Source organism: Macaca nemestrina, chromosome 14, assembly GCF_043159975.1.
Source record: "Macaca nemestrina isolate mMacNem1 chromosome 14, mMacNem.hap1, whole genome shotgun sequence".
NCBI lineage: Eukaryota > Metazoa > Chordata > Mammalia > Primates > Cercopithecidae > Macaca > Macaca nemestrina.
The window spans coordinates 20,739,741-20,760,290 of record NC_092138.1 but is presented as its reverse complement, the minus strand read 5'-3'; the positions used below and the strand labels follow the sequence as shown (position 1 = coordinate 20,760,290).

At 34.7% G+C, this 20,550-nt stretch overlaps 1 protein-coding gene across 4 annotated transcripts in view; it reads left to right on the top strand.

The window, feature by feature from the left end:
- LOC105498962 (vacuolar protein sorting 13 homolog A) overlaps positions 1 to 20,550 on the top strand; it is a 246,971-nt gene that overhangs the window by 74,062 nt on the left and 152,359 nt on the right. For all 4 annotated transcript variants that reach the window (XR_011612428.1, XM_071077637.1, XM_071077638.1 and 1 more), the window contains exons 20-23: positions 5,375 to 5,511; positions 8,222 to 8,354; positions 10,372 to 10,489; positions 17,953 to 18,091. Coding sequence is in view for 3 of the 4 variants with exons in the window: in XM_071077637.1 (XP_070933738.1) it covers positions 5,375 to 5,511; positions 8,222 to 8,354; positions 10,372 to 10,489; positions 17,953 to 18,091 (527 nt within the window). In the remaining variant the exon portion in view is untranslated. The remainder of the gene's footprint in view (positions 1 to 5,374; positions 5,512 to 8,221; positions 8,355 to 10,371; positions 10,490 to 17,952; positions 18,092 to 20,550) is intronic.

The window sequence follows — 20,550 nt, the reverse complement described above, 5'->3', positions numbered from 1 at the left end:
TATGTTTTAGGGAGAGGAAGGTTTAATTTCAGGATTATTCTTTCTTTGAGTGAGTGTCCTTTAATGTTTCAGATTTGTGAGGAGAACTCTTGCTAGACTCTCCATCTTTGTCTTCTGTTTCCTCTGTTCTGAGAGGCTGAAATTCTCATTGGAGTAAGATCCAATTTCATTGTCAAAGTTTTAAAATTCTGGTTTTGTTAAGTCTGGAGTACACTTCTAATTGAACTCAGAATTTGTCCCATTTTGGTGGCTATAAAATCTGGCATGAAATTATAGTTTTTCTCTTGCCATTTTTATTATATTCACTTTATCCTTGTTGGTAGATATGAGGTGTACTATCTGTCATTTTCCTTTGTTCTCTCTCCTAAGATAAAATAATTTAGATAAGTGAGTCAAGAAATCACTTCACATTTTGATAAGACCTTCAGGAAATGTCTAACTAGTTGTCTTTTGTTAGGCTATATTGTAATATGCATCTTGATTCATTATTAATTTTTCTTTTTTTTCACGGAAAAGTATGTGTTATATTCTTCAAAATATATGTGTCTTTCTTCTCTGGCTTTTGCTCATTTTTCTCTACTATTTTTATATCCGAATGTTTTAAATTAGATCGTACGTGAATACCTTACCTCTAGAAATTGTAGGGTTTGCATTTATTCCTGTATTCTTTGTTAAAATCTGGGAATTCCATTTCTAGTTCACATTCTGTATATTGGTATATTATATACTGAGTAGAAACCAAAGCATAAGATCAGGCTACTTCTAGTCAGTTGTTCTTGATTGATAGAAACTCATAAATACAAATTAATCATATTGGAAACACACTACAGACATCCAGATTTTGAGATATTTTTATTTCTTAAGATTTGTATTCCTAAACTTTATTACTTAAAAAAATTACCAAACAGTAAATATCCACAATATAAAGTTCACATGTTACAGAAACATGTTTTAGAAAGTGGAAGTCTTCAGTATTTTAGCTTCTGTACATAATAACCTCTAAAATTTGAAGTCTGTTCTTCCAACTTTGTTTTCTTTTCTACACCAATAGTATAAAAATGCTAATTCTATGAAAAAAATGGAAAGCTTCTATGATAGGTTTTTGTGCTTAATTTTTTAAATTTAATGTATTTTGGATTTTTTCTAGAAAGTTAAAATTATCCTATTTGTGAAGGGACTCATATATGTTATAATGACTCAGGTTACTTAGGTTCTTTCCTTCCCTCATTTTCCTCCTTTCTTCCTTTTATTTTGTTACATTCTCCTCTATTAATATCCTGGTTTCTTTGTTGTATTATAGGTTGAATATCCCTTAGCAGAAATGTTTGGGATCAGAAATATTTCAGATTTCTTTGGATATTGGAATATTTGCATTTTACTTACTTGTTGAACATCCTTAATTGGGAAATATGAAATTCAGAGTGTTCTAAGAAGCATTTTCTGTGAATATGATCTTTGAGCATCATGTTATTGTGGTGCTGAAAAAGTTTTAGATCCTGAAGCATTTTGATTTTGGATTTTCAGATTAGGGATGCTCAGCTTGTTATTTCCCCCCTTCCTTTCTAGGAACTCAAGGTCTTTCAGGTCTTTTTGTTGTCGAGTATGGCACGAGCTTACAGAACCTGCTCAACTAGTTATCTTTTGTCTCTGGCAGGAAAACAGATGTGATCATTTGCTAAAACTCTTCTTTCAGAGTACAAGGTTCTCTGATAGGATCATAGCAAATCATTTTCTTTCAGTTATTTCATTTATTTACTCATTTAAATATATATAAAGAGTCTAATCTATATGTCAGACGCTGTGCTAGGTTTTAGGGAACATAGCAATGACCAGAATGGATGTAGTTCTTGCCTATTGATGGATGTTACACTTTTATGGATAGGACAAATATAAAACTAAGAGCAATCTACTGGAAAATTTTGATTAATGCCGTATGGGTCCAATCAGGAGAGTAAAACCACACAGTAATTTTGATGGGTATATTTAATGTAATGAATTATTAACTGTAATGAAGGATTGTTTTGTTACTCCAAAGAGTAAATTTAAAGAATATAGCAAGGGGCCAAGTGCTGTGGCTCATACTTGTAATCCCAGAGCTTTTGGTGTCCAAGCGGGGAGGAACACTTGAGGTCAGGAGTTGGAGACCAGCCCGGAAAACATAGTAAGACCCTGTCTCTACAAAAAATTACAAAATTTGTCAGGTTTGGTGGCGTGTACCTATTGTCCCAGCTACTTGGCAGGCCAGAGACTGGAGGATTGCTTGAGCCCAGGAGGTCAGGACTGCAGTGAGCTATGATAGCAACTCCTGCATTGCAGCCTAAGTGACAGAGTGAGATGCTGTCTCCAAAAATACATGTATTTAAGAAGAGTAGTTATAAGGAATATAGAATTGAGACAGTGTTCCCTAGGAAGAGGTCTCTGTCTTCCCTGAGAATTGAAATCCACATCTTGTTGGAGAAGGAACCTCTGTGAGTCACTGAATGTCAGAAAAGCCATGCTGGTGTCTTTCTGGTAACCTGCTCTCTAAAACTCTCTGGAAATCCATCCTCTGAGGTGAAAAGGGAAAAATATTCATGGGGCAACGTCTCACTGCCCTCGTTCTGCTGTGAAACCACCTGAGGAGGCTTCTAGGGGCAGAATACTGGCTTTTGAGTGCTGTCGGCCCTTGTGCACGGCATGCGTTGTGTTGGAGGAAGGCGCAGTGTTGCAGGATATTGCTAAATGAGTGTACTGGAACCAGGAAGCAAACTCTTTTCTCCTGCAGTGTCTCTCCTGTGCTCGTTATCTATTTCAGTGCTAGTTGGCAAAGAAAAATCATTTAAGCAACTCAGATCTACTTTCACAGAGCAGACAAGTGGGTGAATTTGGAGCTGAGTGAGGAAACAATTCTATAATCAGCCCAAATGCTGTTAAGGAAATGAGAATGATAGATGCCCCAATTTAGTTTTGGTGGTAGTGTCAGAGAAGATCTCTGAAAATTCAACATTAAGACCAGATATATTTGTAGGATCCACACTGCTAAAGGGTATAAGAAAGAGCCTTCAAGGTCACGGTCAACTGTGAAGAGCTTAACTTAGCAAACAGATGGGTGAATTTGGAAGTTGTGGAAAGCTGAACTGGTTCTAATGTAATGAGTGAGGGGAGAGCAGAGGGATGTTAAAGATGCATACTCTTGATTATGCAAAAATGAAAATCATATTAAGCAGTTAAGATTTTGTTGTAAGTGCAATGGAAAATAGGGGAGAGACCCAATACACTTAAGCTCAAAATAAAATACTCTCCACTCTCTTCCATTAAAAATAACTTAGAGAAATCATTGTGTCCTGGCATCAAGAAAGGCTTTGTTGAAACTAAGGCTTACGGTAGAACTTCCAAGGAGTACCAGAACTTTGATTTGTAGAGGCCAGAATACACGAGGAATCCTTAGACTAGAGATGGAAATGAAGATAGAGAAATGCTTAACAGACAGACTCTGGAGAATCTTGAATGTCAGATTGACCCTTCTGGATGCTGCTTGTTGCTTTAGTAAAATCATGCCATCTGTGTTTGAATCCAAATCATTTGGGGAAAAAGAATGAATAACTGTTTGAGTCAATTCTGCTCTTAAGTTTCAGGCTAATTGGATGATCTTCAGAATTTTTGATGATCTGTCAGTCTGTTTTCAAACCTCTATCTCATCTCACCTCCCATCCTCATTTTAAGAGATTTCACTTGAATTTGCTTCTTACAGGCTATGGGAAATGCCAAGGTTTTTTCTTCCTCTCTCTACTAGAGTCTTGCTTGGGCTGCCTGGGCAAGGCCACTGGAATCCCTTAAAGATGACACAGTTTTGATTATAGTTTCTCATATTTCAAGGAAGAGCCGTCCCAGATATAATTTATTAGTGTTATTTTTATAAAGAATACTGGAGGCAGTGTAATTTGTGGAGAAAAGAGGTTTATTTGTTTCATGGTTCTACAGGCTGTACAAGAAGCATGACTCCAGCATCTCCTTTTGGTAAGGGTTTCAGAATGCTTCCACTCATGGCAGAAAGGGTTAGCGAGCCCACATGTGCAGAGATCACATGGCAAGGGAAAGGAAGGAGGTGCCAGGCTCTTTTAAACAACAAGCTCTAACTCACAGAGCAAGGACTCAGTCGTTACCATGAGGACAACACCAAGCTGCTTGTGAGGACTCTGCCCCCGTGACTCAGACAGCTCTTATTAGGGTCCCACCTTCAACATTAAAAATCAGGTGTCAGCATGAGTTTTGGAGGGGTGAAACACCAAACTGTAGCACAGACTTAGATTACTTATTTTCTATTTTAATTTAAATAGATATTTAAAACAGAAGATATTTTAATTTCTTTTAATTTATTCATTTTCCTTTCTGTTGGCTTGTATATCAAGCTGATTATGTGTTGGCACTTGACACTTGTTCGGTGTCTGCTTTTAAGCTTTGTAATTGTGTATATATATTTATTTGTAATTTTAAGTACATTAAAATTATTGACATATTCTTTAATTTGAACATGTATTCTTTAATGATAAATTCTTAACTTTAAAGGTTATATTAAAAGGTTCCGACCTGCCTACGTTTTTTGTGTGTGTGTGTGAAAAACTGTGCCTTTTTGTTTGAGTGTCAGATCTTTTTAAACTTTGTAAGTCAAATATCTTTTATTTACTCAAACTGATTTGATGGCTGCTCATATAATTTTTTATTTTAAGAAAGGGTTCTCATCTCATAGAAAATAATTTGTTTAGATTTAAAAGCTGATGCTGGACTTAGGGACATAAAATAGATGACTTTGGTATACTAATCACATGCAAGTGAATGAATTAAATTTATTAAACTAAAAAACTCCAAGTGAATGAAGGACCTAGGGAATGGGAAACTCTGGTTTGTTGCCTTTTCTGGTTTACATATGATTTTTATTGAAGATGATTTGATAATCCAGGATTTTTTATATTCTCAGAATAATACTAAGATCAAGTATTATTGTTCAGTATGGTAAGTGTAGCTCTATGAAGTTTATGATTTGAGAAGTATCTATGTAGATTCTAAGAGTTGTTGTGAATAAATGTTTTATGCCACTGAAACTTTTTTGTTTTTTTTGGTCTATATCTTTCTTCCCAATTTTACCAAAATTGAGTTTATAGGTTAAAAATTTTTTTTTGAGGAATTACTCCAATTTTGTACTCAGCTATATTTAAATAGGAGTGCACGCATTGGCAGATATTTTAAATTTTATATTGGAAGTATTTTGCTGAGGTCATTTTAAAATTAATACTAATTTTACATTAAGATTGTTTTATCAGTTCATATATTTAGTGATTCTGTATTTCTCGAGTAATTTGTGAAAAGTATTCATAGAAAATATTTACATTTTTTCTAGGTCTACTGTATATTATTGAAACACAGAAAGTTCTTGATCTCAGAATTAATTTGAAGGCTTCATATATTATTGTCCCACAAGATGGAATTTTTAGTCCTACATCAAATCTGCTTCTTTTGGACCTTGGTCATCTTAAGGTATATACTAATAATATTTGATTTATGATATAGCATTTAGGGTGTTTCTTTGTTTAAAATGTATTTTGTTTTTTAGACAGTTTGATTTGTTGGTTTTTTTCCTGTATTTGTGGTAGATAAGTAAGATTTGAGAAATCTTCCTTTCTGGTAAATAAAGTGAAGTCTCAATTAGGTAGTTTTCCTACACTTATGAAAACAAAATGACCAATTAAACTCTGTAGGGTTAGGTTAGAATCTAAGATTGATTGACTGATTGATTGATTGATTGACTGATTGATTGATTGATTGATTTGAGACACAGTCTTGCTCTGTCGCCCAGGCTGGAATACAGTACTGTGACCTTGGCTTACTGTAACCTGTGCCTCCTAGGTTCAGGTGATTCTCAGGCCTCAGCCTCCTATCTGGGACTACATGTGCCCGCCACCACCCCCGCCTAATTTTTGTATTTTTAGTAGAGACAGAATTTCACTATATTGCCCAGACTGGTCTCGAACTCCTGTACTAAAGTGATCCACTTGAATTGGCCTCCCTAAGTGCTGGGATTACTGGCGTGAGCCCCCACACCTGGCCCAAATCTAAGATTTATATTTATAGTATTTGAGAGTCATGCTTGAGAAGCTTATTTCTTTCTCAATTTAGATCTATTACTTGATTACTTAAAGTATATAGAATGAGAGAGAATTCTGGAAACAATCAAATACATCTTCATCTTTCTGAAATTTTTTGTATGTAAAATTATATATATATGGACATTTTAATATTTGTATTAAATAATTCTGAATTGAGAAATGGCCTTCCTCTGTTTACCTAAGTCATCTCCCTTTTTTTCTTTTTTCTTTTTTTTTTTTTTTGAGACAGAGTCTGGCTCTGTGGCCCAGGCTGGAGTGCAGTGGCGCGATTTCAGCTCACTGCAAGCTCCGCCTCCCGGGTTCATGCCATTCTCTTGCCCCAGCCTCCCAAGTAGCTGGGACTACAGGCCCCCTCCACCATACCTGGCTAACTTTTTTGTATTTTTCAGTAGAGATAGAGTTTCACTGTGTTAGCCAGGATGGTCTTGATTTCCTGACCTCGTGATCCGCCCACCTTGGCCTCCCAAAGTGCTGGGATTACAAGCATGAGCCACCGTGCCTGGCCCTTTTTTCCTAATTATATACTTTTTTCTTTCCAAATTTTCAGTGGAGAATACATTTTTTTGTGGTATTCTAGATCTGTACTCTTCACTATAGTACCCACTGACCAGCCACATGTGGTTATTTAAATTAATTAGAATTAAATAAAATTAGTTCAGTTTCTTAGTCATATTAGCCACATTTAAGAGTTTAATAGTCAGAAGTGGCTAGTGGCTACTGTATTTTTTGTTTTTGTTTTTGAGACATAGTCTCACTCTGTTGTCCAAGCTGGAGTGCAGTGGCATGATTTCGGCTCACTGAAACCTCTGCCCCCGAGTTCAAGTGATTCTTCTGCCTCAGCCTCCCAAGTAGCTGGGATTTCAGGTGTGCACCACCATGCCCAGCCAATTTTTGTATTTTTAGTAGAGATGGGGTTTCACCATGTTGGTCAGGCTGGTCTTGAGCCCCTGACCTCAAGTTATCCCCTGTCATTGATCTCCCAAAGTGTTGGGATTACAGGTGTGAGCCACTGTGCCCGGCCTGTATTTGAAAGCATTGATATAGAACATTTCCGTTATTGTAGAAGTTCTATTAGACAGCATTGCTGTAAATCATTAAATATAGAGGAATATCTATCACAATTTAAAGAACCAAGAGAGGTGGATAATATTAGAATGCTGTTTCTGGCCACCTAACAAAAATACGTGCCTGTCCTTGGTACTGACATCTTCCCTTATCCTATTTTTTAAAATTCTGCATTTGTTAATTGTGTAAACACCCACTGGGTATATATTTATAATAAAATTTATACAGCTTGTTATTCACATTTGAATTTTCAGTTGTTTCAAGGGCAGTGTGGTATAAAAGAGCATAAAGTTAGGAGTAAGGATATCTAATTTTGTGATTTTAGGCAATTTGCTTAACCTGTTACCTAAAATTGATTACTTTTCAAACAGAGATAATCTTTTTTTGAGGATTTACTTCACATGAGCTATATAGAGGGGAAAAAAGTTAAAAAATATATGTGTACACACATGTATTTTTATGAGTAAGAGCTTTATGTACTATTGTGGAGTCATCTCCAGGATGTTTAAGTGAGAAAAGTAATATGCACAGTATGCCAAGAAAGGAGAGATGCAAATATAACTTGCCTGGAGTTGCATAAATGGCAGAGTTGGAACTAAAATTCAGCTATCCTATTTAATTCTGGACTGTTTTACTTCTTATTGTAAAGCTGTATCAGTATTTGTCATACTGTAGAAACATTTTATAAGCTAAATTTGTCTCTTGATCTTGCTCTTAATGAGAAGGCCTCTTATCACATTTAAAAAATTTGTACACGTATTATTCTTCAGGACCATCTTGGTTTCTTCTTTTAATGTAAGTAAATGGGAAATATATCCTAATATGTAAAAATTTATTTTCTCTCTCTCATTATATACCTCATGGATGAGGACCTTTCTAATAGCCTTATTATGTATGCTTACTTGTGAATTTATCTTCTCATATTAACATTTTATATTATAGGTCTAAAAATTAAAACTTTATACTTACATTTTGAAGTATTTTGCATAGTCTAAACTATTAAAATTAACTTGAAGGTGACAAGTAAAAGTCGTTCTGAATTACCAGATGTGAAACAAGGTGAGGCCAATCTTAAAGAGATAATGGATATAGCTTATGATTCCTTTGATATTCAACTTACAAGCATACAGCTGCTTTACAGTAGAGTTGGTGAGTATAAAATGCATTATCTGTTGATTGATTTTGTTGAAGTGATTAATTAGGTTTTTAGGCACTTTGAAGACCTTCCTCCTAAATGTGTTAGAACTTCTATGTTTTTGAATTAGAAATGATAGTAAATATTGGTTAGCTGTTCTCACCAGGAGCAGTCTTGCCCCCCAAGAGACATTTGTTGATATCTGGAGACATCTTTGGTTGTTACAGGTAGAGGGTGTGTGGCACTCCTAGCATCTAGTGGGTGAAGGTGAGGGATACTACTAAGCATCCTACAATATACAAGCCAGTCCCTCATGACAAATATCAGTAGTGCCGAGGTCGAGAAATCCTGATCTATATCAGTGTTTTTCAGCCTTTGACCAAAGTTGGCCCATATTGAAAATGATATTGGTATTACTACACAGCTGGATAACCAGAAGGTATTGCTCAGGACCAGAAGTAAGCAGCCTGGGGATTCTGACAGTCATGGACAGCCATACAAAGACTGACGAGGGTCACTCTCCTTGGCATACTTGTATCTCATTCACTGTGGTGTACCAGTCAGGAGTCTCTGATTTAGAGCTAGTTTTTAAGATGAAGTCAAAGCCAGAAATTCACATGACAAGAGCCTTTTAAGTAGTTAGGAAGAGACCCCAGACTCATTCAGCTTTCTTTTCATTCTGTTATACTGCTTTTGAATCCCTAGAGTGTTAGTGAACATGCAGATAATTCAATAAAGTTTGATCTGTTGAAGAGATCCATATGTAGAGATCTGTGTGTTTGTATGTGGTCAGATTTTAATTACCTGAGCTAACCAATAAAAGGAGAAACAATGAGAATCCAAAGTAGTTATTATCAAAATTGTTAATTTGTATGGGACTGAAACATTTTATTTCTTTAATTATATTTGCTTCAGGATAGTGAACATAGTTTGTATTTTTATCATATTCTAATTGTGGTAGAGGAAACCCAAAGGTATAGTGGGTGGCAAAAGTACATTATTTTTAAAGTCCATAAATTCTTTTCAGGGAATAAATTACTGGGTTTGGTTTTCCTTGACTGGAATTTAATGACTCATAGAATTATTGGGTTCAAATGAGATAGTATATATGAAAATGCATTATATGACTGAGATCCCATTAATCTTGTTATGAATTTTTAAAGTTATTTCTTTCTGATTATACCTATTTTAGAAAATCTGAACAATTCAGAAACCAAAAAGATAAACCTTTATGTTACTGCTTAGGCAAGAACACCATTGATATTTTGTTGCATATTCTTTTAGTATATTTTTCAGTGTATGTGCCTGTGAATATGTGGGATGTGCTTGTTTGGTGTTTATATTGGAAGTATTTGTGAATGTATTTTTTTTACATAATTTATACAGTTTTATATGCAGATATTTTTTCTTTTACCAGTAATATTTTGGTCACTTGAACTCATGGTTTTTATTGTCTATATTATGCTATGTGGCTATGGTCTCAGTTATTTAACCATTCCCTTATGGAACATTTAGGCTTGTAACTCTGCAGTGATTGTTGCCGGGGGGGGTCACATGTTAGTAGATCTCAATTTTATCACTAGCAGATTGATCACAGGCAAGTTATAAATTCTTTTGAGTCTCAGTTTTCTAAAGTGGGATTATTATATATCATTTTGAGAATTAACGTTTAAACATTGCCTAGAAGAGTAGAAATTATAAATTAATAAATGGTAGCTTTTATTAGTTACTGTTAAAGAACGTCACTTTTTACTACCTTTTGCATTACTGCCTTATTGCCATGTTACTTTTTTGGGTAAGGTATGTGGTTGGTGTAGTGATTGTCAGTGGGTGTACAGTAGATTTGATGATAACCTACTGATTGTGTGTACCTGAGATTGTGACATTAAGATTACCTAGATGTGGGGAAATTTTCTTATATAATGGAATATGTGACTATAAAGTATTAATAGTAATTTTAGGTTTTGTGTGTTTTTCATATTATAGTTTCATTAAATATGTTATTAAATATGAACCATTTTCTGTACTTAGGTGATAATTGGAGAGAAGCACGAAAACTCAATGTATCTACCCAGCATATTTTGGTACCCATGCACTTCAATTTGGAACTGTCTAAGGCCATGGTTTTCATGGATGTAAGGATGCCCAAGTATGTATTGTTTGTTGCGTGTGACTGTGGATTTTCTGGGTAATTCTGTAGCTAGGGAAATACCATACTTAATGTGTGTGTGGTAAAATGTATATAAAATTTACCATTTTGACAATTTTTAAGAGTATACTTCATTGTCAGTAGATTCACACATGCTGCTGTTATGCAACCATCACCACCGTTCATTTCCAGAACTGTTTCTCTTCCAAACTGAAACTCTATACCCAATTAAGCAATAACACCCCATTCGCCCTGCACCCAGCCCCTGACAACAACCATTATACCTTCTGTCTTTATGAATTTGACTATTTTAGGTACGTCATATAAGTAGAATCATAGAAAATTAGATTTTGTGTGCCTGGGTTTCTTCACTTAGTATAATGTCTTCAAGATTCACCATGTTGGAGCATATGTCAGAATTTCATGTATTTTTAAGGCTGATTAATATTCCTTATATGTATACACTATGTTTTATTTATTCATCCTTCAATGGACATTTGTGTTGTTAATGCTGTTTGGCTGTTGTAATAATGCTGAGGTACAAAATATCTGCTTAAGTCCCCGATTTCAGTATTTTCGGGTATATACTCAGAAGTAGAATTGCTGGATTATATTGTAGTTCGATGTTTAAGTTTTAGAGGAGTGCTGTTCTGTTTTTTATAGCAGTTACACCATTTTACTTTCCTACCAGCACAAGGGTTTGAATTTCTTCACTGCCTCTACAATACTTGGTATTTTCTGTTTTTTATTTTTTTATTTTTTTTTATTTTTTTATTTTAATAGTCATCCTAATAGGTGTGAAGTGATGTCATTTTCTTAATGCTTAGTGATGTTGAACATCTGTTCTTGTGTTTGTTGACCGTTCATGTATTTATTTGGAGAAATATGTATTCAAGATCTTTGCCCATCTTTTAATGTGGATATTTATTTTTTTCTTTTTTTTTGAGATGAAGTCTCGCTCTGTTGCCCAGGCTGGAGTGCAGTGGTGCGATCTTGGCTCACTGCTATCTCCACTTCATGGGTTCAAGTGATTCTCCTGCCTCAGCCTCCTGAGTAGCTGGGACTACAAGCGTGTGCCACCACGCCCGGCTAATTTTTTGTATTTTTGGTAGGGACGGGGTTTCACCGTGTTAGCCAGGGTGGGCTCGATCTCCTGACCTTGTGATCCACCCACCTCAGCCTCCCAAAATACTGAGATTACAGGCATGAGCTGCCGCGCCGGCCTGAGTTGTGAGAGTTTTAAAGTATATTTTGGATATTAATTCTTTGTCAGATATGTGATTTGCAAATATTTTTTCTCACTCTGGGTTTCCTTATCACTCTGTTGATTGTGGCCTTTGATGTCTAAAAGTTTAAAATTTTTATTGTCCAGTTTATCTTGTCTATGTGTTGGTGTCCTATCCAAGAAATTATTACGAAATCCAATGTCATAAAGCTTTTCTTCTTTGTTTACCTTAAAGAGTTTTAATAGTTTTAGCTTCTTTTATTTAGATCTTTGATTCATTTGAGTTAATTTTTGTATGTGGTATGTAGAATAAGGACCCACCTTTATTCTTTTGCATGCAAATACCTCATTTTCTCAATATAATTTGTTGAAAAGACTGTCCTTTTCTCATTGAGTGGCCATGGTACCCTAGTTGAAAATCATTTGTCCATATATGCAAGAGCTTATTTTTGGGCTTTCTGTTTTATTCCATTGATCTCTGTCTTTATTTTCCTGTACCACACTGTTTAGATTACTGTAGCTTTGCAGGAAGTTTTGAAATCAGAACATGTGAGTTGTTTAACTTTGTTCTTTTTCAAGATTGTCTTGGCTATTCAGGATCCTTTGATATCCCATATGAATCTTAGGATGGAGTTTTCTTTTCTTGCAAAAAATGTTATAGAGATTCTGATAAAGAGTGTATCAAACCTGTAGATCCCTTTGAATAGTATTGACATCTTAATAATATTGACTGTTACAGTCCATGAACATGGAATATCTTTCTGTTTATTTGTGTCTTCTTTGATTTCAACAGCATTTTCTAGGTCTCAGTACTAAAGTCTTTTGCCTCATTTCTTAAATTTATTCTTTCTGATGCTATTGTAAATGAATTAAAAAAATTTTTTTTGGATTGTTTATTGTTAGTGTATGGGAACTTAACTGATTTTTATGTCCTGCAACTTTGTGAATTTGTTTACAGTTCTAAGTTTTAGGATTCTAGAGTTCTAACAGATTTAAGATTTTCTACATATAAGATCCTATCATCTGTGTACAGAGGTAGTTTTTTTCCCTTTCTGATATGGGTGCCTTTTTTTCTCTTTCTTGCCTAATTGGTCTGTCTAGAATGTTTTAACACTCTCTTGAGTAGAAGTGGTTTAGGTTGGCATCCTCACCTTAATCCTGAGCCCCGAGGAAAAGCTTTCAGTATTTCACCATTGAGTATGAGGTCAGCTGTGGGGTTTTTATGGATGACCTTTATTATGTTGAGGTAGTTTCCTTCTGTTCCTAGTTTGCTAACTTTTTGTTACGAAAATGTGTTGAATTTTTTCAAATCCTTTCTCTGCTTTGAGATGACCATGTGATCATGTGAAAAATGATCAAGATGATTTTTTTTTTCCTTCATTCTCTTAATGGGGTATATTACCTTGATTGCTCTCTATATATTAAATCATATTTCTTGTGTCCAGCAAAAAATCCTTTTATTCTAGGAATAAATCCTCTTATTCCAGGAATAAATAAATTCCAAGAGTAAATGATATATAAACCATTTAATGGGCTATTGATTTAGGTTTGCTTGTGCTTTTGTTGAGTTTTGCATTAATATTTTTTGGATATATTAGACTGCAGATTTATTTTCTTGTAGTATCTTTGTCTGGCTTTGATATCAGGGTAACGCTGTCTTTATAAAATGAATTAGAAAGTATTCCTGCCTCTTCGGTTTTTGATTGTTTGGTAGAATTCACTATTGAAGATCATGGGAGATTTTCTTTGTTGGGAGGTTTTTGATTACTGATTCAATCTCCATAGTAGTTTATCCAGATTTTGTTTCTTCATAATTCAGTGTTGGTAGATTTGTGTTTCTTGGAATTTGTTTCATTTAGATTATCCAATTTGTTGGTGTAAAATTGTTTATAATCGTCTCTCTCTTACAACCCTTTTTGTTTTGTAAAATGAGTAATAATGTTAACCACTTTCATTTCTGATTTAAATTGTCTTTTCTCTTTTTTTCTCAATCTAACTAAAGGTTTTCAATCTTGATCATTTTGAAGAACCAACTCACATTTTTGTTGATTTTTTCCTCTATTGTTTTTCTGTACTTTATTTTATTTATCTCTGCTTCCATCTGTTTTTTTTTTGTTGTTTGTTTTTTTTTTGTTTGTTTGTTTTTAATTTCTGCTAGCTTTAGGTTTAGTTTGCTGTTCTTTTTCTAGTTCCTTAAGGTGTAAAGTTAGGCTATTGATTTTAGGTCTTTCTTCTTTATTAATGTAGGTGTTTACAGCTATAAAATCCCCTTTTGGCAGACTTTTGCTGCATCCTATGAATTTTGGTATGTTGTATTTTCATTTTCATTTGTCTTGAGTTATTTTCTAATTTCCCGCGTGATTTCTTTGATCTCATTGCTTGTTTAACCGTCCGTTTTTAAATTTCTACACACTTGTGAGTTCTACGTCTTTTGCATTCTAGACTCATTTCATCATTATTGGAAAAGATACTTCTTATGATTTCACTGTTTAGACATTTTTTGACACTCATTTTTTTACCTGACATATAATCTGTCCTGGAGAATGTTTCATATGCACTTGAGAAAAATGTCTATTTTGCTGGATGGAGTGTTCTGTATACATCATTTTGGTCCAGTTAGTCAATTTTATTGGTCCAGTCCCCTGTTTCCTTATTAATCTGCTACCTGGTGGTTCTATTCAGTATTGACAGTGAGATATTGAAGTCTCCCATTATTATCATGGAACTGTCTGTTTCTTCCTCTTAATTCTGTCAGTGCTTGCTTTATATATTTTCGAACTCTGATGTTTGGCACATACATGTTTATAATTGTTATGTCTTCTTGGTGAAGTTATACTTTCATTATCATTATATAATGTCCTTCTTTATTGCTTGTAACAGTTTTTGACTTGCAGTCTACTTTGGCTGTTTTTGTTATAGGCATCCCTGCTCTCTTTTGGTGATTATTTGCATGGAATGTCTTTCTTCATTTTTTTTTTACTTTTAACCTGTGTGTTTTCTGTGATTTAACGTGATCTCTTGTAGACAGTATGTACTTGCATCCTGTTTTTTAATCCATTTTGTCACTTTAAGTTTTTAATTGAGAAAAAATATATTTACATTTAAAGTAAATACAGAAGGGGAGGACTTACTTTTGTCATATTGTTATTTGCTTTCTGTATGTCTTATAGCTTTTTAAATTCCTCGTTTCCTCCTTTAATGCTGCCCTTTGTGTTCAGTGGATTTTTGTGTGTGACATGCTTTGATTCCTCTATCATTTCCAGTTTTGTACATTTTACAAATGTTTTCTTTGTGATTACCATGGAGATTATGTATCATATCCTCAAGTTATAACAATCTATTTATTATTTCTTTGTTTTTTTAGACAGGGTCTTGCTCTGTCGCCTAGGCTAGTGTTGTGGTTGTAGCTCACTACAGCCTGGAACTCCTGTGCTCAAGTGATCCTCCTGCCTTGTCCTCCTGAGTAGCTGGGGCTACAGGCACACACCACTACACTCAGCTAATTTTTAAATTTTTTTGTAGAGGTGGGTCTTGCTGTGTTGCCCAGGCTATAACAGTCTATTTAAGATTGAGGCAGGTTGCATAGTCTTATGCCTGTAATCCCAGCACTTTGAGAGGCCAAGCTGGTAGGATTGCTTGAGGCCAGGAGTTTTAGACCAGCCTGGGCAACATAGGAAGACCCTGTCTCTACAATAAGTAAATAAATAATTAAATAAAATTAGCTGGGCGTAGTGGTGCATGCCTTTAGTCCTAGCTACTTGGGAAGTTGAGGTGGGAGGATAGTTTGAGCCTAGATGGTTGAGGCTATAGTGGGTTGTGATTATGCCACTGCACTCCAGCCTGGGTGACACAAAGTTTAAAAAGTGAAAAATAAAGTTGATACCAAGTTAGGTTCAATTGCATGCAAAAACTCTACTTGTTTCCTGTTTTGCCCGCTCCAGTTTATCTTATTGATGTCCCAGATTATATTTTTATATATTCTATACCCATTAACAAAGAATTATAATTATTTCTTATGCATTTGTCTTTTAACTTATGTAGAAAATAAATAGTAGAGTTATAAACCAAAATTCTAATAACATTTGCTTTATATTTGTCCATGTATTTATGTTTACTGGGATTATTATATTTCATTGTTAGCTGAAGCTATGTGCCTGAGATCCTAAGTAGAGAAGTCTCTTGAACTAAGACTGGGCCATTTAGATGATTTATTTCTAAATAGTTTTAGACTGTAGGTAGCCATTTAACTTCTTCCTTATAACAGCACCTTTTTTTCTCCCTTACAAATATTCAAACCTCAGGCACAGATCTATTTTAAAATTTAACTAAAGGCTTTTCTCATCTAACATCCAAACACTTCCAGGAGAGTTGCTACTAGCAAGGCTACATGAGAAGGCTTCATGCCTAGTTAAAGTGTACCAGGAAGAATAGAGGGAATTAGAGAGACTCTGGCCTTTTCCTGTATGGCACATGGTATGGACATTGTTTTTAATACTTACTATACTTAACATGTAAAAGGGAGAGACCCACACCCTTTTTTGTTGACCTTTACCTCATAGTGACTCTATAACAAGCATTGTCCAGGGCCCTAAATCTTACTCTCCTAGATTTTCTTTTCTTAGAAAATCAAAGCATGCACTGAGAGTCTTGCGGAAGAGGAATGCCTGGAATTTGGTTTAAGAGACAGAAGGAAAGAAAACCATGCTGTGTATTCCCTTGTTTTTTTCAAATCTAGCTTTAGATATGGTTCAATTTTAGAGAAAAGGCTTAAGTCTTTTCATTCCTCCCTCCTTATGTCCCCTGCTTGTTTACTCTTTTCTACTATTCTTGTGAAGTTTTTCATTCTGTGATGATAAAGATTAAAGATCTGTGTGTTTTCTTGTTGTAAACATATGACTATGAATTGACATTTTTAAGCATAGTTTAAATACTTTCCTTCTTGGTAAGTTACAGGGTACCGGAAAAAGTAGGTGATCTTTCTCTGAGGGGAGAAAAGTGCAACTTTTATCTTCGTTTGGACTTGCTCTATCAATATATGATTAGGAAGAATTTAAGTCTTGTGATGCAGGGAATATGTATAGCATAGCAGGAATTAAAATAGCTGATTATAATAATATATCTATAATAATGTAATAAAGATTGATAATGGTTATAGATTCGGACCAGCTTATAGGTTAGTATAATTAAAATACAGGCCAGAAATGATAATGGCTTAACTTACAAAGATGAAATCTTAGAATTTATTTGGTTTCTATTTTATAATATTGTGAGCAATATAAAGTGGATATGATATGTTAAATCCTGGAACTTCACGAGTGTCAGAACATTCCCTTGAAAATTGAGCTGCATTAATTTGAAGGCAAATAAAAAGATACTTGCTATTTGGTAGGTACTGTTTTGGTACCCAGCATCTTTAGATTGCACAACTTGCAGATTTTTCAAGAAAGTGAAAATAAGTTTAAGTGCATTAAGAGGATCGATTCATAATGTTTAATGAAGCTAAACTACTCTGCTTGTGATTAATTACAAATATTTAGGGTATTGGAAATAAAAGAAAGCTTGTAATTTTCTGTAGGACTCCAGTACAGTTTTAGAAAGATAACGTAAGTAATCAGTGTGCATACATGGAAAAAGTAATTTTTAGGGAAAATGCAGGGATAAAAATGGGGAGTGAAAACTTTCTCTCTTTCTCTGTTAGTGAAAACTTTCTCTTTCTCTCTTTCTCAAAGGAGACTGTCAAGGCAATTAAAAGAATAATAAAGCACTCTGATGTGATTTTGTCCCTTGATCTTTGCTATATAGTCTCGTGAGCAGGCTATTTGCACTGCCAAACCTTAGTTTTCTTATAGGAACCATATACATATAGGAACTTAAAATAAATAGAGAGCAAAAATAGGTTGTCTGCCTCATAGATTGTGAGGACTGTTTACAATGATGCATGTAAAGTGCTTTCCTCAATGCCTGTCACATGAGAAACACTTGATTAGTAGTAATTGTCAATTGTATACAGTAAACAGTAGAAGAACATTACATGAAATAAAAACATAAACTTCTGAAAAATAATGAGGTTAGCCCATCTAATGAGACTGGTTAATAAGGTAAGACAGAAATTGGAGTAGAGATTTTTAGTGTTTAAAATCACATTTGATTCATATAATTTGAGAACAGTCTTTTTAATTAGTGCACTTAAATCAGAATAATTCCTTTATAATTACTTATTTTTATCTTTTCAAAACAGATTCAAGATTTTTGGAAAGTTACCTCTTATTTCTTTACGAATCTCAGATAAAAAACTACAAGGGATTATGGAATTGGTTGAAAGCATTCCAAAACCTGAACCAGTAACTGAAGTATCTGCCCCTGTCAAATCATTCCAGGTAATGTGATTTTCAAAATTAATATAAGCATGAATTAGGAAAGTCCACTAATAGTATTTGAAACAATCACAGGAATTTTATGTAAGACAGTTTGCAATTTGTTTTGAATAGACATTAAGAAAATTACATTTTAAGAGAGAAACTGAAATGGTAAAAATTATAGTTAAGAAAGATATAAAATAATAAATCGACTTTCCTAATTTTTGCTGCCTCCAATCCCTTTCCTGAGCGATAACACTGTTAACTACTGCTTCTCTAGTTTTTCAAAAAATATTTATGGCATATACTAGTACAGACATGCACAAGAACATGCATATGCATGTGTGTGTGTATGCAGTATGTGTATGTACACATGCATGTATATATTCTTTTTTTTTTTTCTGAAACAGAGCCTCCCTCTGTCGCCCAGGCTGGAGTGCAGTGGTGCAATCTTGGCTCACTGCAACCTCTGCCTCTTGGGTTCAAGCAATTCTCTGCCTCGGCCTCCTGAGTAGCTGGGATTACAGGTGCCTGCCACCACGCCCGGCTCATTTTTTTTTGCATTTTTAGTAGAGACGGGGTTTCACCATCTTGGCCAGGCTGGTCTTGAACTCCTGACCTTGTGATCCACCCGCCTCAGCTTCCCAAAGTGCTGGGATTACAGGTGTGAGCCACTGTGCCCGGCCTGTATTCTTATATTTTTAAAATTAAATGAAATCATTATACTCACTATTCTGAATCTGTATTATTTTTACCATTATTATCATATATGCCTTAAATAAACGTTTATGTTAGCACATACAGATCTACCTCATTTGTTTATGGTGATATAGTATTTCATTTTCTGCATATACCATCTTTTGCTTAATATATCTCCTTTTGATGGATAGTCACATTATGAGCGTTTATAGTTATGAAAAATACTGCTTTGAACTTCCTCATATATATATATATATACTGATATATATATATATTTGCTTATACTTTTATTCATAGAATAAATTTCTAGAAATGGAATTGTTGAATAAAAGAGTATGTGATTTTTGAATTTTGATTATTTTGCCAAAAACATTTTTTTTTGGGACGAGGTCTCCCTCATTTGCTCAGGCTGTAGTACAGTGGCGCAATCTTGGCTCACTGCAACCTCCATCTCCCAGGTTCCAGCAGTTGTGCCACCTCAGCCTCCCAAGTAGCTGGGACTACAAGTGCGTGCCGCTACACTTAGCTGATTTTTGTATTTTTAGCAGAGTTAGGGTTTCCCCATGTTGGCCAGGCAGGTCTTAAAAGCCTGACCTCAAGTGATCTGCCTGCGTTGGGCTCCCAAAGTACAGAGATTACAGGTGTGAGCCACTGTGCCCAGCCCAAATTTGCTTAACTTATAGTTTGCTAACAGTAAATGAATATCTTTCTCTGGTTTCATTACTGAGTATTAGCAAATGTTAAAATTTTATTTGAAGTGAAAAATGTTATCTTCTGGTTTTGATATGCTTTTTTAAATGAGTAGAACATACTTTCCTAAATTTACTAATTTAATTTCTGTTTTTGGAAACTGCTGTTAATACCTTTTTTCTGTTGGGTTATGGTTGTCTAATTAAGGAAATAACCTGTTTGTCATTTAAAATTCCTGTTTTTTCCTCATTTTGTTGTTTGATTTTTATCTCATATATAAATTTATTTTTGCCAGGCAAAAGCATTTTATTTTTTACATAGTCACTTTTTTTTTCCTTCATGATTTCTAGATTTGTATCATGTGACTTTTCCCTTTCTGAGAGAATTTCAGAAAGAAAAAAATATATTCACATTTCTCTCCATTTTTGGGGGGTACAGAGAGTTCTTTACTCATGTTTAAATGCTTTTCTTTTGAAGTGGTTTCAAACTTGGAACATTCCAAAAATAGTGTTAATAACTTTTTTTTTAAATTATACTTTAAGTTATGGTATACATGTGCATAACATGCAGGTTTGTTACATAGGTATACATGTGCCATAGTGGTTTACTGCACCCATCAACCCAGCATCTACGTTAGGTATTTCTCCTAATGCTATCTCTCCCCTAGCCCCCCACCGCTCAACAGGCCCCGGTGTGTGATATTCCCTTCCCTGTTTTCATGTGTTCTCATTGTTCAACTCCCACTTATGAGTGAGAACTTGCAGTGTTTGGTTTTCTGTTCCTGTGTTACTTTGCTGAGAATGATGGTTTCCAGCTTCATCCATGTCCCTGCAAAGGACATGAATTCATCCTTTTTTATGGTTGCATAGTATTCCATGTTGTATATGTGTCACATTTTCTTAATCCAGTCTGTTATTGATGGGCATTTGGGTTGGTTCCAAGTCTTTGCTGTTGTGAACAGTGCTGCATTAAACATACATGTGCATGTGTCTTTATAGTAGAATGATTTATAATCCTTTGGGTATATACCCAGTAATGGGATTGCTGTGTCAAATGGTATTTCTGGTTCTAGATCCTTGAGGAATCACCAT